The sequence below is a fragment of the Petromyzon marinus genome, chromosome 12, assembly GCF_048934315.1.
Source record: "Petromyzon marinus isolate PM22_M1 ecotype Great Lakes invasive population chromosome 12, UKy_Petmar_22M1.pri1.0, whole genome shotgun sequence".
Taxonomy (NCBI): Eukaryota; Metazoa; Chordata; class Hyperoartia; order Petromyzontiformes; family Petromyzontidae; genus Petromyzon; species Petromyzon marinus.
The window spans coordinates 5,272,357-5,292,397 of record NC_133678.1 but is presented as its reverse complement, the minus strand read 5'-3'; the positions used below and the strand labels follow the sequence as shown (position 1 = coordinate 5,292,397).

General features: G+C 47.1%; 1 protein-coding gene across 7 annotated transcripts in view; it reads right to left on the bottom strand.

Moving 5' to 3' along the window:
- VPS13B (vacuolar protein sorting 13 homolog B) overlaps positions 1 to 20,041 on the bottom strand; it is a 305,573-nt gene that overhangs the window by 248,331 nt on the left and 37,201 nt on the right. For all 7 annotated transcript variants that reach the window (XM_076066534.1, XM_076066535.1, XM_076066538.1 and 4 more), the window contains exons 6-7: positions 12,752 to 12,933; positions 3,863 to 4,034 (exon numbers count right to left, since the gene is read on the bottom strand). In XM_076066534.1, coding sequence (XP_075922649.1) covers positions 3,863 to 4,034; positions 12,752 to 12,933 — 354 coding nt within the window. The remainder of the gene's footprint in view (positions 1 to 3,862; positions 4,035 to 12,751; positions 12,934 to 20,041) is intronic.

Below are 20,041 nucleotides of genomic sequence, written 5' to 3'. Positions count from 1 at the left end.
TTACAACGCATTAACAATACAGGATAAGGAAACGGATGATGAAAACGATGAAGGTGGCGATGATGGCACAGGTGAGGATGGACGATGATTAAAACCCATATGTTGAACCGCAAGAGTTCAAAAGTGCAAAACACAGCAAAAATCCGGTGCCCAAGCAGGTTGGTCTAGTAACGCAGTGTGTCCACATGCACGCATGGGTGGCGTGGTGGCGTAGCGGTGAGTTCACTGCGCTATTAACCTGGCGACCTTGAGTTCGATTCCTGACCAAAGATAACATCAGCGGTGAAATGTACGAAAGGCTCCTGAGCATTCTCTCGGTCGACTCAGCCCTTAAAAGAAGAGCACCTGGTGCAGTGTATAAACATTAGCACTGGGGAGGCCAAAGCAGCCGAGCGTGGTGCTGGTCACAGCTGCCCCTGCGTACCCTGTGTCGGCCTTTAATAGACGCTCGCAACCTGCACTTGCCCCGACATGCAGGGAATCTTTATCTTAGTGATATATGTGTGTGTACGTGCTAGGCTGTCGGGAATCGTTATCTCTGTGTGTGTACGTGCGCACGTGCACACGTGTACGTACATACGTACGCATGCGAGTCCGTATGTTTCCGGCACCCTCGCAAAGCCCACGTTTTTCCAGCGAGATCTCAATATTTAACAAATTCCTTCCTCCCCCCACCCCCGGTGGCGCTAAGCTTGCCCCTGCCCACATAATCCCCCGCGCTCTGCTCAGGCCCTCGCGGCCTGCCCGCCGTGCATTCCTGCGACGTGAAATCAGAAAGCTGGCCCGGGGTCACAAAGCCCATCTTTCACCACGTCGGCCCTGTCAGCGGCGCGTCTGCTCAATTTTTCCACGGGACCCACGAACGCCCGGCGCGTTGCTGCGTATCCGACGATGGCCTTCGTTGGCAAGAGCGCCGCAGACTGCGCACCAAAAAAACAGCATTGTAACGGTGTTTACATTTTTTTTTTAAGAGCACGTTACGTTACAGAACAAACAAATGAAAAAGATCCCCCCCCCCCCCCCCCCCCCCCGTGTAGCCTTAACAGACTGTTGGGGCAAGTGCTGTTAGCGAGCAGCACCTATAAAGGTCCCAGCACGGCACACAAGGGGGTGGGTGGCATCTACCACGCCCGGCCACCTTTGTCTCCCTTGTGGCGATGTTTACACACCGCACCAGGCAATCATTTGAGGCTGAGTCGACCTTGGAGTGGCCCATACGTACAAGCGTAAATAGAGCGGTGAACACTCTTTTGAGAATGACACAGTTCAAAAGTTGGCACTAGCTGTGTGTTAAGCGAACCATGAAGACTCGCTTTCATATGCTATACATTCAACAGAATCAGTGTAGTCTGTCGGAAATTAATGTTGAACGCGCGTGCATTTACATTCCCCCAGCCAATCCGTGCGCTCATGACTCTCCGTTCGAGTCCAGGGCTCAAAGACACTTCCCTCTTTTGTCCTCTGCCTAGGACGGGCCATCTCCTGTCTCTCCACGTCCTCTACCTAGGACGGGCGATCTCCTGTCTCTCCACGTCCTCTGCCTAGGACGGACCATCGCTTGTCTCTCCACGTCCTCTGCCTAGGACGGGCGATCTCCTGTCTCTCCACGTCCTCTGCCTAGGACGGAACATCGCTTGTCTCTCCACGTCCTCTTCCTAGGACGGAACATCGCTTGTCTCTCCACGTCCTCTGCCTAGGACGGAACATCTCTTGTCTCTCCACGGCCTCTTCCTAGGACGGAACATCGCTTGTCTCTCCACGTCCTCTACCTAGGACGGAACATCTCTTGTCTCTCCACGTCCTCTACCTAGGACGGGCCATCTCTTGTCTCTCCACGTCCTCTGCCTAAGACGGAACATCTCTTGTCTCTCCACGTCCTCTTCCTAGGACGGAACATCGCTTGTCTCTCCACGTCCTCTACCTAGGACGGAACATCGCTTGTCTCTCCACGTCCTCTACCTAGGACGGAACATCGCTTGTCTCTCCACGTCCTCTACCTAGGACGGGCCATCGCTTGTCTCTCCATGTCCTCTGCCTAGGACGGACCATCTCTTGTCTCTCCACGTCCTCTACCTAGGACGGGCCATCTCTTGTCTCTCCACGTCCTCTGCCTAGGATGGAACATCTCTTGTCTCTCCACGTCCTCTACCTAGGACGGAACATCTCTTGTCTCTCCACGTCCTCTGCCTAGGACGGACCATCTCTTGTCTCTCCACGTCCTCTACCTAGGACGGGCCATCTCTTGTCTCTCCACGTCCTCTGCCTAGGATGGAACATCTCTTGTCTCTCCACGTCCTCTGCCTAGGACGGAACATCTCTTGTCTCTCCACGTCCTCTGCCTAGGGTGGAACATCTCTTGTCTCTCCACGTCCTCTGCCTAGGACGGAACATCTCCTGTCTCTCCACGAACATGGCCCACCCGCTTTGGCGAAGCTCCTTGAGAGACGCAGCCCACACAAACACACGCACGCGCACAGGGACGCCACGTGGGTTTTTAATCAAAACTTTTTCGAGCCGCGCCTCGTGCACCGCCGCGGCATGTGAACCGAGGACGGCGTCCGCCGTGTGAGAATGGGCGGGCGGCGTGGGGGGGGGGGGTGGGTGGCTCGGGGCTCGAGTGCGCGTCAAGAGATGGCAAACGGGATTAAAACATCGACGTTCTCAAAGTTCCCGCGCGGGAACGCGGCCAACTCATTGCCGAGCCAAGGAGCACAACTTCGTTATCGAACACTCGCGGGCCACACATTAATCATCCGGTCGAAGACACCGGGATGAAAAGGACGGGCGAAAAACATCAACTCTTGAAATCTCTCCCGATGAAAATAAATGACTTTTTTTTTCATCCGATAGCCTGCCTATCAGATGCAGCGATGGTGTGAGAGGCTTTTCACTGTATGACAAATAGCCCAGAGAGCTGTCCTCCCGACTGCAAAAACAACACGATACATTTTTCTCAGCCTGATTTGAAGAAACCGCCCAACGGCTTAGCAGCAACAGACATCAATGATGACTTAAACATAACAAGATTCAGCCCATTGCTATGCAAGTTAGGAGCAAAGCGGTGACGTGCTGGTTAGCAGTGCACTGTGCTTTGAACCTGGCTTCTCTGGTTCAATTCCCGGCCACAGCTAACCGAGTGATATCTGAACTGGTCCAAGGCATGCCGCCCTCCTTCGCCAATCCACGCTGACCAGCGCGGTGAAGTATGGCCAAGCAACTCGGCACAGGGAGGCTTTCATACAGCAGTGGATTGACAAAGGGCTGTAAAGAGATGCAAGTTACATGGGTCACGTTGGCACTTGCGCTGCTTTTTTCCCCTCTCCAACACTGTAAGTAGGAAAAAAAACATTTATTTGAAGCTTTCGTGACTGCAGGAATCCATACTCTTTGGTTCTAAATGTGGAGGGGAAAAACCGGAACACCCGGATAAAAATCCACACGACCATGGGGGCAACATGCAAACTCCAAATATATCAAGGGCGTCAGGGACAGGATTGAAGCAACGACCCCCTTCTATACCAGAGGAGATAGAGAACATCTCGCCAACCACGGCGTTATCAAATAATAACCCAAACATTATGAGTACTCGCCTTAACTAAAAACGCTCATATAAAATTAACGGTGTTGCCGGAGTCGAATAAATTTCACTCCCAAGAGCCGATAATAAGCGCGGCTAAGATGCTTGCGTGCAGTGACGGACAAATGCAATTAGCAGGCCCACTTTAAGCGGTGGGCCTCGTGTGGCGGCGACAGGATGAACGAAATTAAGTCACGCGGCCGGGTGAAATGAAGTCATGGGCCACATCTGGCCCACGAGCCGTACGTCCTCCAGGCCCCCTGGGGCTACAGGAAGTAGGAGTACCTGTCATGGGCACTTCAGGAGTGTGCGGGGGGCCCTCGTCTCCCGCCTGGGCGACGTCCGGCTGCCCGATCTCGCCGTAGTAGAGAGCGATCCCCAGCTGGATGAGGCGGATGAACATGGGAAGCTGCTGGTCGGTGACGGAGAGAGTGAGGCTCTCGCACAGCGTGTGAATCTGCGGGGAAGGGGGCACGTGTAACGTTAGAACCCCCCCCCCCTTCTCGTGACCCGCTCCTCGAAAAAATACGCGACCGAACGCCGGCGCACGCCACTGCGACAAGGCTTCTCTCGCGCCGTGATGGACAGGATCGGTCTCCAGCACAGCGTGCGGCTCTGTGGGAAAGCGATAGAGTTACAGAAATACCCTCGCTCTCGGTCCATCGCCGAGCCCCATGTTCGCCGGGCTGCCGAAAGGGAAAAGTGTCAAATAGCCGCGTGTCTGGAAGAGAATTAATCTCAACGTATATTCCCACCATACATCAACAGTTATGGAGATGTTTTAGGTCCTGGTAATTTGGAATGAATTATGAGCAAAGGAGACATGAGAAAGGTTTACATTTCCTCGTAGAAATTGGCCATATCAGGTGAGGTTTTTTTTGTATGAAAAAATATAGTATTGCCGTACTCCCCAAACTAATTATAAATCTCAGGCGATTAATCATCCCACTTTACAGACATACCAGTGGAGGAAATTTCACGTGAAGCAAAGCTATAAACGCCTTGAGTGTGCTTTTCTTTAATCCGTATGCACGTGTGTGGTCTGAGCCACCCTAGGGTCAACTCAGACTTAAATGGGTGAATGTTACAGCCTACAAAATTCAACAACCTGGAGACGAAAGGCGGCCGGGCATGGTTTGCCACACGTGGTTGGCAACATCAAGTGTGCTCTGCTAGCCTATATAGGTGCTTGCTAATGGCACGAGATTATAAGGATAAACGGTGGGGGGGGGGGGGGTGGAAGCATTAAATCATACCACTTGTATATACAGGGAATCCACAAAAGTATAATCCACTATTAGACAGCGGCTTGAACTGTGTGGGTGAATGTTGGGTTTACGTGACAGGTAATGTGTGTGCCAACGAAATAAAAACACCGGAATGATCTTCAACAGCACAAACGATTTGATGATGCTGCCACATTGGCAGTGGTGTTCCAAGCACAAATTTAAAAAAATGAGAGCCAACGCATTCGTGAATTACACCCGTGCCCTTAACACGAAAAACATATACTAATAGGCGGCGTTTTGGGAAATGGAGATTTTTCTTATGTGCTATGTACAAGGACCATTGCCCCGAAACGTCACCCGTTTTATTTCTCTATTCAATGCCACAGTGTTATTGAGAAATGCGTTAATCTTTTCTCAACATCAATAACAGAAGGTTTGGGAACAATCACACGTGAGATTGTTAGCCAACACCTGGCACTTTCTCTCAAATCTCGAAATGACACATGTCGCCAGTGCCACAACGGACACGAGGAGGTTGAGAGGGACGAGACTTGCACGCTGTACTTATACATTTTGATTTTTTTCGTACCGTACGTAGCCAACCATACTAATCGGCGGTACGATGCTATCTCCAAAACTACTAAGCATGTTGCGTGTTGTAGCCGAAACTGCTCTGTAATTATAATTGTACAACAACGGATTATGCCTTTATGGACACGCTGTATTATATAATTTCAAATAATGTTTAAACAAAATATATGAATCATAAAAAATACAACGTAACAAAATCTGTTCGGATAGACGTTTTCAGGTATTCATGGTGTCACCGTCACAAGTGAATGCATTTGAACTATTCCAGGAAACCAATTAAAATGGGAGTGTTATTTTTTTTAAATGACTTTCTTGTGGCCACACTTCATTTGCAATCCACAGCGGGTTTAATCAGACGGACAGAAACAGCCACACGTGCCAAGGGTAGCCAAAACAGCAGCTCCCCCAGTCAGACGATCTTTGTAAACGACTTTGAAAAAATGTGCTCTGACAGGAGGATTGGGATGTTACAAGTCAACTTGTTTTTATTACGACTCACGTTCCATATTGATAAAAAAAAACTGTAAAATTAAATTCCACTGTGTTGTGCAATGGTTTCACTGTCTGGTAAAGGTGCAATGATGCATAGATTAATACATTTATATAAATCCTAAAGCACACTGCGCACGTTCAATCGCATGTGGAAGAATCGGTTATTTTCTATTTGTAAATTTTGTGCGTAGGGTTGTTAAACGATAACAGGCAAACTGGTAACCGTTTTCAGAATCGATTACTGCTCCTGAAAGTAAGGAACCAGCACCCAATTCCAAAGGAATTTTAGTAACAAATGCACCGATTGGCAACGTGTGAACTTACAAACGGCACGGCGCTGTAAATAATTTTCTCGCATGGTATGTTGTGCCCTCGTTTCTCAGTTTAAACGGCAAAGGTGCTACCCTGCGATCACTTACTAGCTTGCTCACGCCACTGCTGGCGGAAGGGCCTCCGTTAAAGGGAACTCGCTCTAGTCTAGAAGATAATTGGCCCAATCTTCCACGCGGATCAAACGTTGCGCACGACGGGGTGCGTATCCACAATGTGACCCACCGATCGACTAACTGTGGTGAAACCATTCGTACAGCTGGGTGGGCAGCGGCAGTTTGTTTGAACTGCCGTACTGGGAGAATCTAATCGAACTTGCGATGTGTCTGGATTGCGAGTCCATTGAGCTCGTCATTACACCACGTCAGCTCCCTTCATGACCAATGGCACAACAGATCGACCAGTAAGCTCAAAGACACGTGTGTGGTGACTGCATCTACGAGCATTGCGATAGAGGACTTAGCTTACCTAGAAACTGCTGACACAAGAAATACTGAAATGTCAAATTTGTTAAATGGTCCTTCAAACTGCGACGCCTTGAATAAACATTTACTTAAAAATTATCTTTTCAATATACTGATGTGTGTGGTCGTATTATATTACCGGTACTTAGGGGCGAGGGGGAAAAAGAAGAAAAAAAAATAAGAAAATAACGACATTCAGAAGCAGAGGCAACTCAATTACCTTGTGTACGGCTCAACGTCAGCATTTACATTTTCTACTCTGAGAACACCAAATAGCAGCAGTGTCAAATTAATCAACCCATCCACAATACAGCGCCTCTCAATGTCTCGTGAACGTAATGCGTTCAACTGGTGACAAGTGACCTCTGCAAAAACACAGCGCAATGCTCTGCAGAAAAAAAAAAACTGTTATCCGGCACTTTTCCATCCGGAATGCTCTATTAACCGGCATCTGCTATTGCCGGCAATGCAAATCTCCCTTCACTTATCCGGTATAATTCTGACAGCCATCCGGCATCATGCCATGCGCTTATCATAGATCTGTGTTTAGAGAAGCTTCAGGACACTGCTGAGTGGTGGTACTTATGGCAGCTGTACATACGGCACTGCACAACTGTACTGTATTCTAAACCACCCTACTCCTCTCTACAATCAACTTTGAATGCTACTAAATCGACCGGTGAGTACCTCTGCAAAAGTGTACATTAATTCTTATATCTTAGTAAAAAAATATAATGCTCGGTTTCTTTCTATAAATGTTTTATGCACTTAGAAAAGTTGGTGAACCGTAAGTATAACTCTCAGATATAATATAGGGTTTTTTTGTGATAGATCGCGGAAATAGAAATGTGTCGTTAAACCGACACAGCCAATTAGTAAGGTTTGTCACGTAAACAGAACGTGCCAATTCGTTACTAGTTCAGCACACCGGTGTGTTGGAGAGAAAATCCACAGCATTTACAATCTGAGTACGACGTTTCCCCAGTATTTACAACTAGCATCATCAGGCAAACAGCATATGAATGAATGTTGAACTTCTTTCGAACCGTACGTAGCCAATCGTGCTAATCGGAGGTGCTAAATGTTTGATTAACCGGTACCCTCCATTCCCCATGGATGCCGGTGAACACAGCTTTTGCTCGATAACGGCCAAAACGTCAAGAGGGTCGCGGTCGCAGGGACAAGTAGCGTACGCGACTCAAAATAGGATGACAGCCCACCGAGGTAACGTTGCCGTATTTGTAATGGAACAAAACAAACTAATTTTTGTATTACCAGGAAGGGCCCACTGAGCTACGTAGCTCTTTTTCAGAAGTGGCCTGGCCACAAGTGATAGCTCAACAAAGTGGCTGATCACGTGGAAATGTATGGCAGCCAAATACACCGAAAAGCACGTGAATAAAAGTGGAGGGAAAAACCGGAGGTCCAGGAGACAAATCCACGCGGCCACGGGGCGAGAGAGAGACACGCAAACTCCAAATAAGCAGGCGTCAGGGTCGGGATCGAACCCACGACCTTCACTGTGGCACCCCACTAAGACGCGCTGGATGTATTTGCGCAATGAACTCATTGTTCAGATCCAACCAGGCACTTGCTTGCTTCTGATCGTTATTTTTTGCAAGGACTTGAAATGTTGCGAGCAGAAAATGGTGTAACGCGTCGGAATGTATCACTGTAATACAATTATAAAATAAAAACGTGAAAAATAAAGTGATCTAAAATCTGGAAGGGGGTTTGGAAAGCACTTATAATGGTGTTGCTTGGATTCTTATAAACAACACGGGAGTTATTTTAATACAGCTGAAAGAATGAACACAAAAATGTGACAAAGAGATGAGGATTACATAAACTTGAGTAACAATAAACAGGCTCCTTTGCAAGGAGGGGGGATTAAAAAAAACATGATAAAGTAAAAATATGCAGGATTAACTTTTCAGCCAATATATATTAATCGGTGTTTTGTATGTGACCAGAGTGGTAGTGTTCTAGTATCGCTTACAGTGTACTTCACAACGCGGAACTTTAGGGTCGGTATTTCCTCAGATTATTTTGTACTTGCTGTGCGGGTAATTAAACAGTATGACTTCTTGGCACGTGCTCTTGAACCCAGTGCTTGTGTCACCAATATCCCAAACTGGCACCTGATCGCCGATCCCACACAGAAAAAAAAAACTACTTGCGGAACTTAACCTCTACCTCCAAAACAATGGTCCACTTAAAATCGAATCCAAACTACAAATGGCAGATCCAAAACCATGTCCTCGCACGTATCAAAACTAGATCTGAGTACTTAGCACGGCAGGGCAGACATTGGGGGGGGTGGGTGGCCAACGCCCCATGCCTGCCCTTGTCACCACAGTGGCGATGTTTTCACACCGCACCAGGTACTCATTTGAGACCGAGTCGACCTCGGGGAGGGGCCCAGGACCGGTTCAGATTATCGTCACCGGTGTGGGCCGTGAGGGTTGCGGGGTTCATAGCACAGAGAGCTCACCGCGACACTACTGCTCCCCACACATACGCACGGCTGCATTGGCGTTTCGTTTGTTTTCCTTCCCCCGAAGCTCCGATTATCACAGTAAGTCTACGCACGGCGCTAAAGGAGTTCAACACACACACATACGTACTACACTATAAACTACACTGCATGCATTGTGATTGAGCGACGTTTTGTGAGCCTGTTGTGCGTAACATGCAGAAGAAAACGACAGTTTCTTGCGCGCACGATTTGTTGCACGCTGCTCGAGGTCAATAATCGATGATTATCGACGAATCTGTGCACCTATAGACCCTTATTTTACACACACACACATAGGCCTACATGCGCAGACTTGCATGGGGCATGGAGAAATGTATCCATTGAAAACGTCCAGTGTGCACACTTTCCATCCCGCTCTGCCTAGTCCCCATGTTTCACACTCGTGTAACCCACTCCCATGTTGCACCACGCGTTGTGTCGGCACGGTGTCCGACGTTTAGCTTCACGTGCAGGGAGCCTCATTGGGAACTGAAAGCTTCCGACGAATTCGGGAATACTCAGCCTTTCTGCAGCCATCATACCACGTAATCAGTAAATAATATGCGAGCAGATATGAAAAAAAAGGAAATGATAAAGGCTCGGAATTTTTACACAAGTCCTGCTCGAAAATTGGAGCTGTATAGTTTATAATGAGCTGGTTAGCCAAATTTGAGCTGAGGCCATAAAAGCTTTACGAGATCCAAGCTTGGGAACTTTTGAACATCGAGGAGCATGGCCACGAGGTGGTCACACGTGGGAGGGCTCATCCCCCCGGGCCTCGCCCATAAGTACTAATTGAATGTATACATAATGCAAGTGTAACGCATTTGGTAAGTTCCCGCGAATTCGGGGCACTGGAATGGCGTTCTAATGTATACGGTACGATCATGTCGGTGACCACTGTAGCAATAATCAAAGGAGGCCTGGAATGCGATTGTGGAAACGTCGACCAGACCATCGAGCAATATACCACTGAACCACTGCGAAACATAACAATTTTACAGAGGCACTCAACAAAATCCACTGCACAATCAACGGATGACATTTTCTGGCAAATCTGGACATCGACTTATTTATAAGTTGCCATTCCTATAGACATATTGCAAGAGAGACACATCTGCGACATTCGACTGATCAATATTAGGGTGCCACGGTGGTAAGATGTTAACTACCTCACCTGGAATACAGGAAGTCGTGGGTTCAAATCCGACCTTGACGCCTGTATATTTAGAGTTTTCATATTCTCTCTCTACCCCGTGGTTGCGTATATTTTTTATCCGGATCCTCCGGTTTTTCCCTCAACATGCGTTTTACAGTATTTGGCTACTGCTTTGAATTTCCACGCGATAAGCCACTTTGTTGAGCAATCATGTGTGGCCAGGTCGCTTCTGAAAAAGAGCTATATCGCTCAGTGGACCTTACTGAAATCTTGACTTAGAGCTTTCGTGACTGCAGGAATGCATATTCTTTGCGTCTTTCGGTAAAGTCACGTTGATGGGTTCAAAGAAAATAACAAAAAAACCTACGACGGTTCGATCACAACACAAGCGGTCGTCCTCAGGAGGGAAAAAAAGAGGGGGAAAAGCTGCTGAGGCAGTAAAAATGACGTCATGATGAACAAGGGATTAAGCAGTCTCCCTCAGCAGCTTTGGCCCTCTTTTTTTTCCCCTCCTGATGACGACCGCTTGTGTTGTGATCGAAACGTCGTAGTTTTTTGTTGTTGTTTTCCTTGAACCTATCAACGTGACTCTACCGAAAGACCCGAAGAATATGGACCTCACTTGTTAAAATGATAATGATGAAAATTATCAAATTGAAAAATATCCTGCCCTCAATACCCGATCCACCTGAGAATGGAGTTCTCACCTCGCGACCTCGTGGCGTCAAATCGCCATCGTCCTGTGGGGCGAGCCAATGCACGCCCTCCGTGCCAAGTCGACGAATTAGAGTGAGCGCGTAAGATGCAGGCACACGGAGCGAAGCAGTGGTGCACGGTGATTTGCGTGCGAGACTGCGAACCCATCAACCCGATAATTCGATTGCTGGCCACAGCTGACATCACAGTGTGAGTGACGTGGGATATCAGAACCGGTGCTGCCCTGCACACCCCCTTCCTTCACCAACCCGCGCTGACGAGCGTAAAGTATGATGTCTTCATCCGTGGGTAGGTTTAGAATGGGTGGAATAGATGTAATCATTTATTATGCGGCCATACAAATAGCATAAAAAACACCCACCACCTGCATCACCCCAAGGCTTCCAGAAATCACACTTCAACATCTTTCGAAAATGCTTTGACAGAGCGCTATTGTGGTACCAAGTTGACAAAATGCACGCACGCGCGCACACACACACACATGCACACACATAACCACAGATACCCCGGAAAAGTCAATGTCTCTGTTATGATTGCATCAAGAGAGTTAAGTACACAAACCAGAGTGCTGTAAGCAGAGACCGACAGACTTGTTGCAATTAAGGCAACGTGTACGGAGCCACGTTATGGTTGTGCTGTGCGTTTCTCGGGTTGCGGCTGAGCATTCCCGAATTCGTCGGAAGCTTTCAGTTCCCAATGAGGCTCCCTGCACGTGGAGCTAAACGTCGGACACCGTGCCGACACAACACGTGGTGCAACATGGGAGTGGGTTACACGAGTGTGAAACATGGGGACTAGGCAGAGCGGGATGGAAAGTGTGCACACTGGACGTTTTCAATGGATACATTTCTCCATGCCCCATGCAAGTCTGCGCATGTAGGCCTATGTGTGTGTGTGTGTAAAATAAGGGTCTATAGGTGCACAGATTAGTCGATAATTATCGATTATTGACCTCGAGCAGCGTGCAACAAATCGTGCGCGCAAGAAACTGTCGTTTTCTTCTGCATGTTACGCACAACAGGCTCACAAAACGTCGCTCAATCACAATGTATGCAGTGTAGTTTATAGCGTAGTACGTATGTGTGTATGTTGAATCCTTTAGCGCCGTACGTAGACTACTGTGATAATCAGAGCTTCGGGGGAAGGAAAACAAACGAAACGCAAAAAGCAGTTCTCAAGAATTGAGTTTTCCCATCTAGCTTAAAAAGCGCATCGCTCAAGTGACTTCCTAATATCGGAAGAGCGTTCCAGACGGCCGCAGAAGCGCACCTGAAAGCGCGCGACGCGGTGACCCTCTTTGTTCTATGGCCAGCCCAGAGGCCGGTGTGAGGATGACCGAAGTTCACGTGGTTAATGGTTTACGCTCTCTGACGAAATGAACAACAAGCAGCCGTCACAGTCACCGCAACATAAACAAAACGTTTCATCGATTCACAAGTCGCGTCGTGGCCCCGAATCGAGAGAATGTACGGAATAGCCGGGCTTCGTGATGGGTGAATAGATACACATCTAACACCCAACATCCTTGCCCATGCTACGCAGCTCGTACGTTCAACAGAACTGCCCCATGCGATAAACTTCTCGCGTGCAACATGTGTATGTACGTTGGCACTTCTTTCGCACCGCGCGTAGCCAACCATGCGGGAGCCATCTGGCGCACGCGCGAGAGCAAACCTTGATGATGGAGGGCATCTTGCCGCTAAGGCTCTCGTAGGTGAAGTGCAGGCGCGTGCGGAAGGAGCACTTGTAGATCAGCGGGTCCTGGTAGAGCTCGATCTTTCCGCTGGCGCTGCGCTTGTCCAGACACACCGTGCAGTCCGAGAAGTTGATCACTTTACGAAGAACCAACTCGGGGGCTGCAAAGCCAGAATCAGAGCGATGGCGTCAGACGGGCATGGAATATTTATTTATTTGTTTTTCCTTATTAGAAAGTGCATTAGATTGTTTGGTTGCGTGATATGTGTGCGCAAGTAGTTACGTGGTTTGGAGAGGTCTTCGTCCGGTATTGGATTGATTAATGGCTGTATACAGTTAAGAAACTAAGATGATTTTCCAAGGGAAATCTGGATTGTAGAACACAATTTGGATGCATATTGTGTCTCAAGGCGACAGCATCTCCAGATGCAGTACAGAAAATAGTGAATATATTCATTTTGTGGACAGGAAGAGGCAGTCATATTCTTGCTTCTTTCGGTAAAGTCACGTAGAAGAGAAACAATAAAATAATACAAATATAAGACAAAATTCTCACGACGTTTCGACTGCAACACAAGCAATCATCATCAGGTGTGAAAACCACAAAAATAAAATTTGAAAAAAGTGGCGTTTTTTTTTAACGTTAGCACCACGGAGAGCGATTTGGCAGTTATTCAGATGGACGAGTCCATCTATGTTCGGAAAAGAGGGGAGAGACGAAAAATAATGGATGCGGTCTGAAAGCCACCTTAAGCGTGATCAATCAATTAAGACCTGAAATGGTTTATATCAAATCCTTCCAATGCTTGCTAAGCCAGAATCCATCTTCTCGGTTGACATTGTCTCTGTGTTTGTATATGTGGATAGCCTCATGAACGAATCTCTCATAGTAGCCAGATGGCTTGCAAATAACCTCTGTCACATATACAAACAGAGACAATTTCAACCGAGAAGATGGATTCTGGCTTAGCAATCATTGGAAGGATTTGATAAACCATTTCGGGTCTTAATTGATTGATCACGCTTAAGATGGCTTTCAGACCGCATCCATTATTTTTCGTCTCCCCCCTCCTCTTTTCCGAACATAGATGGACTCGTCCATCTGAACAAACTGTCAAATCGCTATCCGTGGTGCTAACGTTAAAAAAACCCGCCACTTTCTTCAAATTTTCTTGTTGTGGTTTTCACACCTGATGATGATTGCTTGTGTTGCAGTCGAAACGTCGTGAGAATATTATTGTTCTATATTTTTATTATTTTATTGTTTCCCTTCTACGTGACTTTACCGAAAGAACCAAGAATATGAATCCCTGCAGTCACGAAAGCTTTAAATCAAAATTTGGCAGAGGAAAAATCCAAGTCCTAAGCCTGGACTTGAACAGGTGCAGGGAGCCGACAGCACGGACGGCCAGGGGAAGCAGATTGCAGATGATTGGGGCAGCCAGTAGAGAATAAGAGACCTCCCACTGAGTGACGATTGACTACTGGCTAAGACTGGCTCATAATCATTCGGCAATACAAATGTGATAAAACGGGCAAAAACAACAGTATACAGGGTCGTAATTTGTCCTGTGCTTCTGTTTGCGTCCAATTAATCGTGTCAGATTGCCTACTGGTTTCTAAACAATGCTGTAGGGGAAAAGCGGACATGTCTCTCCCGCGGATGAGGATGACTGGCCTGAACATCTCCAGGGAAGGAAAGAACGTCAGAGAGAAAGCAAGTAGGAAGCCCGCCATTTTCTACTCTGTGAACACAAGTAATTATCATCATGTGGCCGAGGCCATGCCTATACTATTTTAATACACTGTGCAGGAGTACAAAAGCCTGTATTATGTACTTATTTATGAAACACACATTTCATGGAAATAGAAATTGCCCAATCATACTTATTCCAGTCATCACTTGTCCAGTTTGAGCCTGAACCTGATGTTTTGACTGAGGGTAGTGAAACGATGCCGGGAAAACAAAAAGCGGGCCCTTTCTAGGCCCCTTTCTTAATTTAGGATTATTTTGTGGACTAAATAAACACCCGTGTATATAGCAATTATCGTCATCAAAACCAGTGGAAGCATTAAAATGCCTACCTTGGTCCTCAATGAGGGGGCCACAAAAGCCTGGCTTCACTACTGCTCGCAAAACTTATTAAATCTCCGTAATCTGACATCGCCACAATAATCAAAGGATTTAAGGCTTACACAGCCAGCCCCACGGCCAAGCAAAGCTCTATCAAACTGGAGCACCACTTCTGAGGAAAAATCACTTAATCCTGACAAGGCTGAAAACGCAGACCGCCAGTTTCTCCTGGACTTGTGAAGGGGTCTGCTCAGGTGGGCAGCTTCCATGAGGATTAAGTTTGTCCAACAGTAAAACTCTCTTGCCATTCTGAATTGGTTGTAATCACGCTGACGGGACATTCCTCCTGCACAGTGCAGCATTCACGGGTTATGTGTGTGCGCGCGAGTGCCAGATTTAAGTCATCAGCAGGGTCCCCGTTTTTATGAAAAAATAACTAAATATTACTCGCAATTCAAAACATCCATTTCATAAATACGCTCTGCTCAATACTCGGTATGAATATACGGCAATTAAGCATGCACAAAAAACATGGCCTTAATTAATTAGTTTACATTATGCTGCGAGGTTAGTGAAGCTTACATTGGCCTCCTTGCGCAAACAATTTTAGCGACATATATTTCAATGCAAGATTAACATTTTAAGAGTTTAATTTTTTTCGTGTAAAGTATACTTCGAATATTAATAATAATAATAAACGTTTGCCGATGCAGGATCTCGACCACAACGCAACCTCCCGTGCATATTGGAACACTTAAATAAGTCCACGGGGAGCACGAAAGCAGAGAGATTACTCGAGTTTTCTAACTTTCCATTACAGAATCAAACAGCTCGTAATACCACAGGTTTCTCAGGTTACCCCCACAACACAAGTGCCATTATCCACGGCGCTGTTCGAGGGAATATAATAGCTTCCAAAAGGTGGGCAAAACTAAGGCTGATCAGGCTACTGGTAGGCAAGCGCTGACTATTAAGGGCACTTACAGGAGGTAAATAAGCATGTTATGGGTACAATGAAGTGTTCTCCGAGGCACACGCGTTCAATTTAGATGTGTGTGCAAGCGCGCCGGGGAACGGGTTCCAGAAATCAAACTGAACACGAATCCTGACTCGACCCGATGAATACGCTCTTAAGAGCCCCGGGGCCTGCACGGCATTTCCACTTGCTGAACGCGAGGCTCACAGGCCACCCTACCTGCCCGTTGCACAGTGCAAACAGTGTGCGAAAGGGGCCTCTTGGAAATGGGGGGGGGGGGAGGGAAATAAAAAAGCAGCGAATTGGGAACAGGGCTGTCATTATTGAGCGGCGATGACTACCTGGCCACGTGTCTAAATTAAGTTTTCTGAGGTCGGGTGATTGACGATCGGGTTGCTCCTCTGGATTACCCTAATGGGACGTTGCGAGCCGGCAAGTGAGAGAGCGGAGCGAGCGAGCAAGCGAGCAGGTGATTGAGCGAGCGAGCATCAATGCCCGTAGCCCCTCGTTGGGAGGGTCGGTCGCCTCTGTCGGTTGCGCGATCACTAATTGCCGCTGCTCCAAGTGAGAGGGAGGGAAACGGGCGGCTCACTGTGCGGCACGGATCAGCGGGCGACACGCAAAATTACACGTGGCATAGAGGCCACAGCAACGCAACAGAGTGCCGTGTCTCTCTCAGCCTGGAGCTGGGCCAGGTAATTAGGTTAATTATTTTAATATGATTTTACCAAAAATTGCTTTACATTAACAATGCAGCCCCGCATAAAAAGGAATTAGCTAATGCCCAAGTTAATCTGTTGGACAAGCAAAGAAATTTCCACCTCACTTGAAATGCAGAGATTATGAGTCTCAAAATGTGCATGTTTTCACCGCAATAGGATACATAGAAATAGCTGTAATTGCAATCAAGTTGTCTGCAATTGGATTACATGTAAAATATTCGCTCCTGTGGAATAATATTTGAGTTATAAATTGCTTCATTCCAAATTATACATTATATAATATTGGCAGCAGCGTCTACAATTTTAGCTTTTGACTGTACCATGACAGTCCAATGCTATGGAACATATTTTAATAATATCAATTACTCATTTAAAACTGGTAAGTATAAGCACAGCATTTGTTCAGATACACGTAAACATAATACTGAGAATAAATATTTATCTTTATTTCGCTATAATTTTAGACTGCAGGGGAAAAGCTCTTTTTTTCAATTCGTCAATATTTTCAGAGTACGTATGGTTTCGCGACCAATATCATCCATAAGGCAGGTTTTCAGATTGTAAATGTTATGGATTTGCTTTCCAGCACACCGGTGTGCTGTACGAGTAACAAATTGGCATGTTCTGTTTACGTGACAAACCTTACTAATTGGCTGTGTCGGTTGGTGGCGGGTTTAACGACACATTTATATTTACGTGATCTAACCCAAAAAAAAAAAACTGGATTATGGATATTTTCACAAACGTGACCGTGCATTTGTGCACGGGCATTCTATCAAAACGTTGTAAAAAAAAAACTAAGCGACAAACATTGTAAAATATGGGGGGGGGCAGTCTGGGCCGACTGATGCAGACACCCCACCCCATCCCCCCTTCCTTGTGTTTTCCGCCGGTGTCTCGAACGCTCCAACACGCGACGGGAGCGTGTGAGAAAGGCGGGCCCCGTCTGTGCTTTGGGCAAGGCAGGTTGCATCCATCACAACGAGGGGCACAGATTCCGTGCGCTGCCAGGCCAGTGCCCGCGCTCACGGCAAGCTCGTCATTCCGTGTCATTTTAATAAAATCTACGCTACCGGTACCGTCAAAGACCGTACAGCGAACATGAACCACAGGTTAATCACACAACAGTGTTCTTTCACACACGCGTGTTTGAAACAGCCAGCTCACTTTAAGCACTAAATTTCAGCAGACTCTAAGTCATGTTTACTTTACTTATATTCTGACGTACACACATGTGCATGCGTGTGTCTAGATATATGTGGACAGCGGTAGTGTGGCGGTAGTGTCGCAGTTAGAGCGCTGCGCTACGCACTTGGTGACCCAAGTTCGATTCCCGGTCACAGCCAACAGCAGTGATGATTATCTGAACCGGTTCTGGGCCTCCTCTAAGTCAACTCAGCTTCATATGAGTACCTGGAGTGGTGTGAAAAACATTCCCACTAGGGAGACAAAGGCGGCCGTGGGTGGTGTTGGCCACCCATTCCCTCGTGGGCCATGCCGGCCTTCAAAGGTGCTCGCTAACAGCACTTGCCCCAACAGTATGTTAAGGCTATATGGGGGATCTTTGTCTCTTTATATGCATGCATTCTCCCTAAAAAGTATGTAGACTATTTACGTAGATACGTACACTGCAGAATTTATGTTACAGCAAAGATGTCCACATTTCGAGATATTTTAGTTGATTCCTCAAAATTTACAATGACAATTTCACTTCCAATAAACCTTTTCCCTCTGCTTCAGTTCACATGGTTTAAAAAAAAAACCCAGCTCGTTTCCTGCTCAAAACTATCCGAGTGCGGGGCTCAAATTGCATTTGCGGTCCTCAGGCCGTGGTGGAAATTCCACGCCCCTTAGACGGGGGAATATCGATCGATAAGCGGGATTTAAACTCGCAAAAGTACGATCGCAATCGTGATACTCGAACCAATGCTCTGTCCGCCGCACGACACAAATGGCTGCTTGAAAATATCTACCCCTTTTCTATTTGTCAGCTTCCACCGCATTCACTATTCCCAGAGAAGTGACTTAGCAGGCGCTGAACTTGTTCCTTGGTGGTGCAGGCATTGGCAAGGGTGGACAGACAGCAGGTGGAACTTGTCAGTAAATGAGCCAGCGACGCCGGCGCAGCTATTTAAATTCTCCCAAGTCAAGGCTCTTGATTTAATTTGCCTTCCTTGTTTGCCAGAAAACGCATTGCAAGTTGCAATGACACCGAGAAAGAAAAACACCAATTAGCCAACGGGCCCCTCTTTTGGAATTCTGTCAAGGCAGCAGTCAGAAACAAGTAAATAAATAAATACTTTTAAAATGTTTATGGACACCCAGGGCAGAAATCTGCCAACTTCCCACAGTGCCACAGAGGTCATCCGCTGCTCAGCGGTCTCGGAGGAGTCTCAGAGTGATAGTGTTTCAAGCAGTAGGAGAACAGAGGGTAAAGGGGACCTCTTCACCAGCAGAGGTGTTTCCACTTCTGTTCAATACATTGGGCTCCGACCCCCATGGGTCAATTCGTTTAGCGTTCGCCCAAATGTGTCAGCGCGAGGTTGCCGGCCGTCGATTGGCGCAGCGCTGTTGGCCAAATCCAGCTGTTCGGTGAGGATTCATTGCACAGAGGTTAGCACTGCACTGCGCTGTTTAACGCGTAGGCTTTTGTGACCAATATTATTCGTAGTAAAGGTTTTTGGGTTATATCGCGTAAGTATAAATGCGTCGCACCCCTCCACCACCCGACGCAGCCAGTAAGGTTTGTCACGTAAACAACGCACCAATTATAATTGGTTTTACCTGGCAACAAAACTGACACCTTTTTTACAAGGAGTCATGTTTGCATTGACCACAATACCTGTGGTCGGAATGCAAATAAAAAACAAGTAACTCTGATAATGTATGCACTGTCCTTGAAATTGATTGGTCCACACCCGAGACAGCTTTCCTTAGAGCCTAGTCTCACATGGTGTTGGACCAGATGACGCCAAAAGGCGTACATGATCAGAGTTACATTATCAGACTTATGTTTTTTATTTGCATTCCGACCGCAGGTATTGTGGTCAATGCAAACATGACTCTTTGTAAAAAAGGTGTCAGTTTTGTTACCAGATAAAAGGGTAAAAAAACAATTATCATAATTTGCTACTGGCAAAGGAGGTTCCAATGGTGTAAACGCACCAATTAGTTACGACTTTCAGCCCACCAGTGTGTTGGAGAGTAAATCCACAACATTGCGCCGTGAACTTAGCTGCCCGACTTCGACTGCCGTCCATGACGAACGCAAGTGCCGAGTGATATCCGGGGTGCTCTTTGGGCCTCCCCCAGCCCGCCGTTGCCAACCCGCACCGACCAGCGTGGTGAAGTAAGGTCAAACAGCAAGAGAGAGTCAGTCAGTCATAATAGGAAGAGGAGAAGAGGGAGGTCTTGTGCTTTGGACTTGAACAGGGGCCACGGAGTTGACAGCAGGGACGGCTGGGGGGGAAAGGGCAGTGCCAGACTATAGGGGCAGC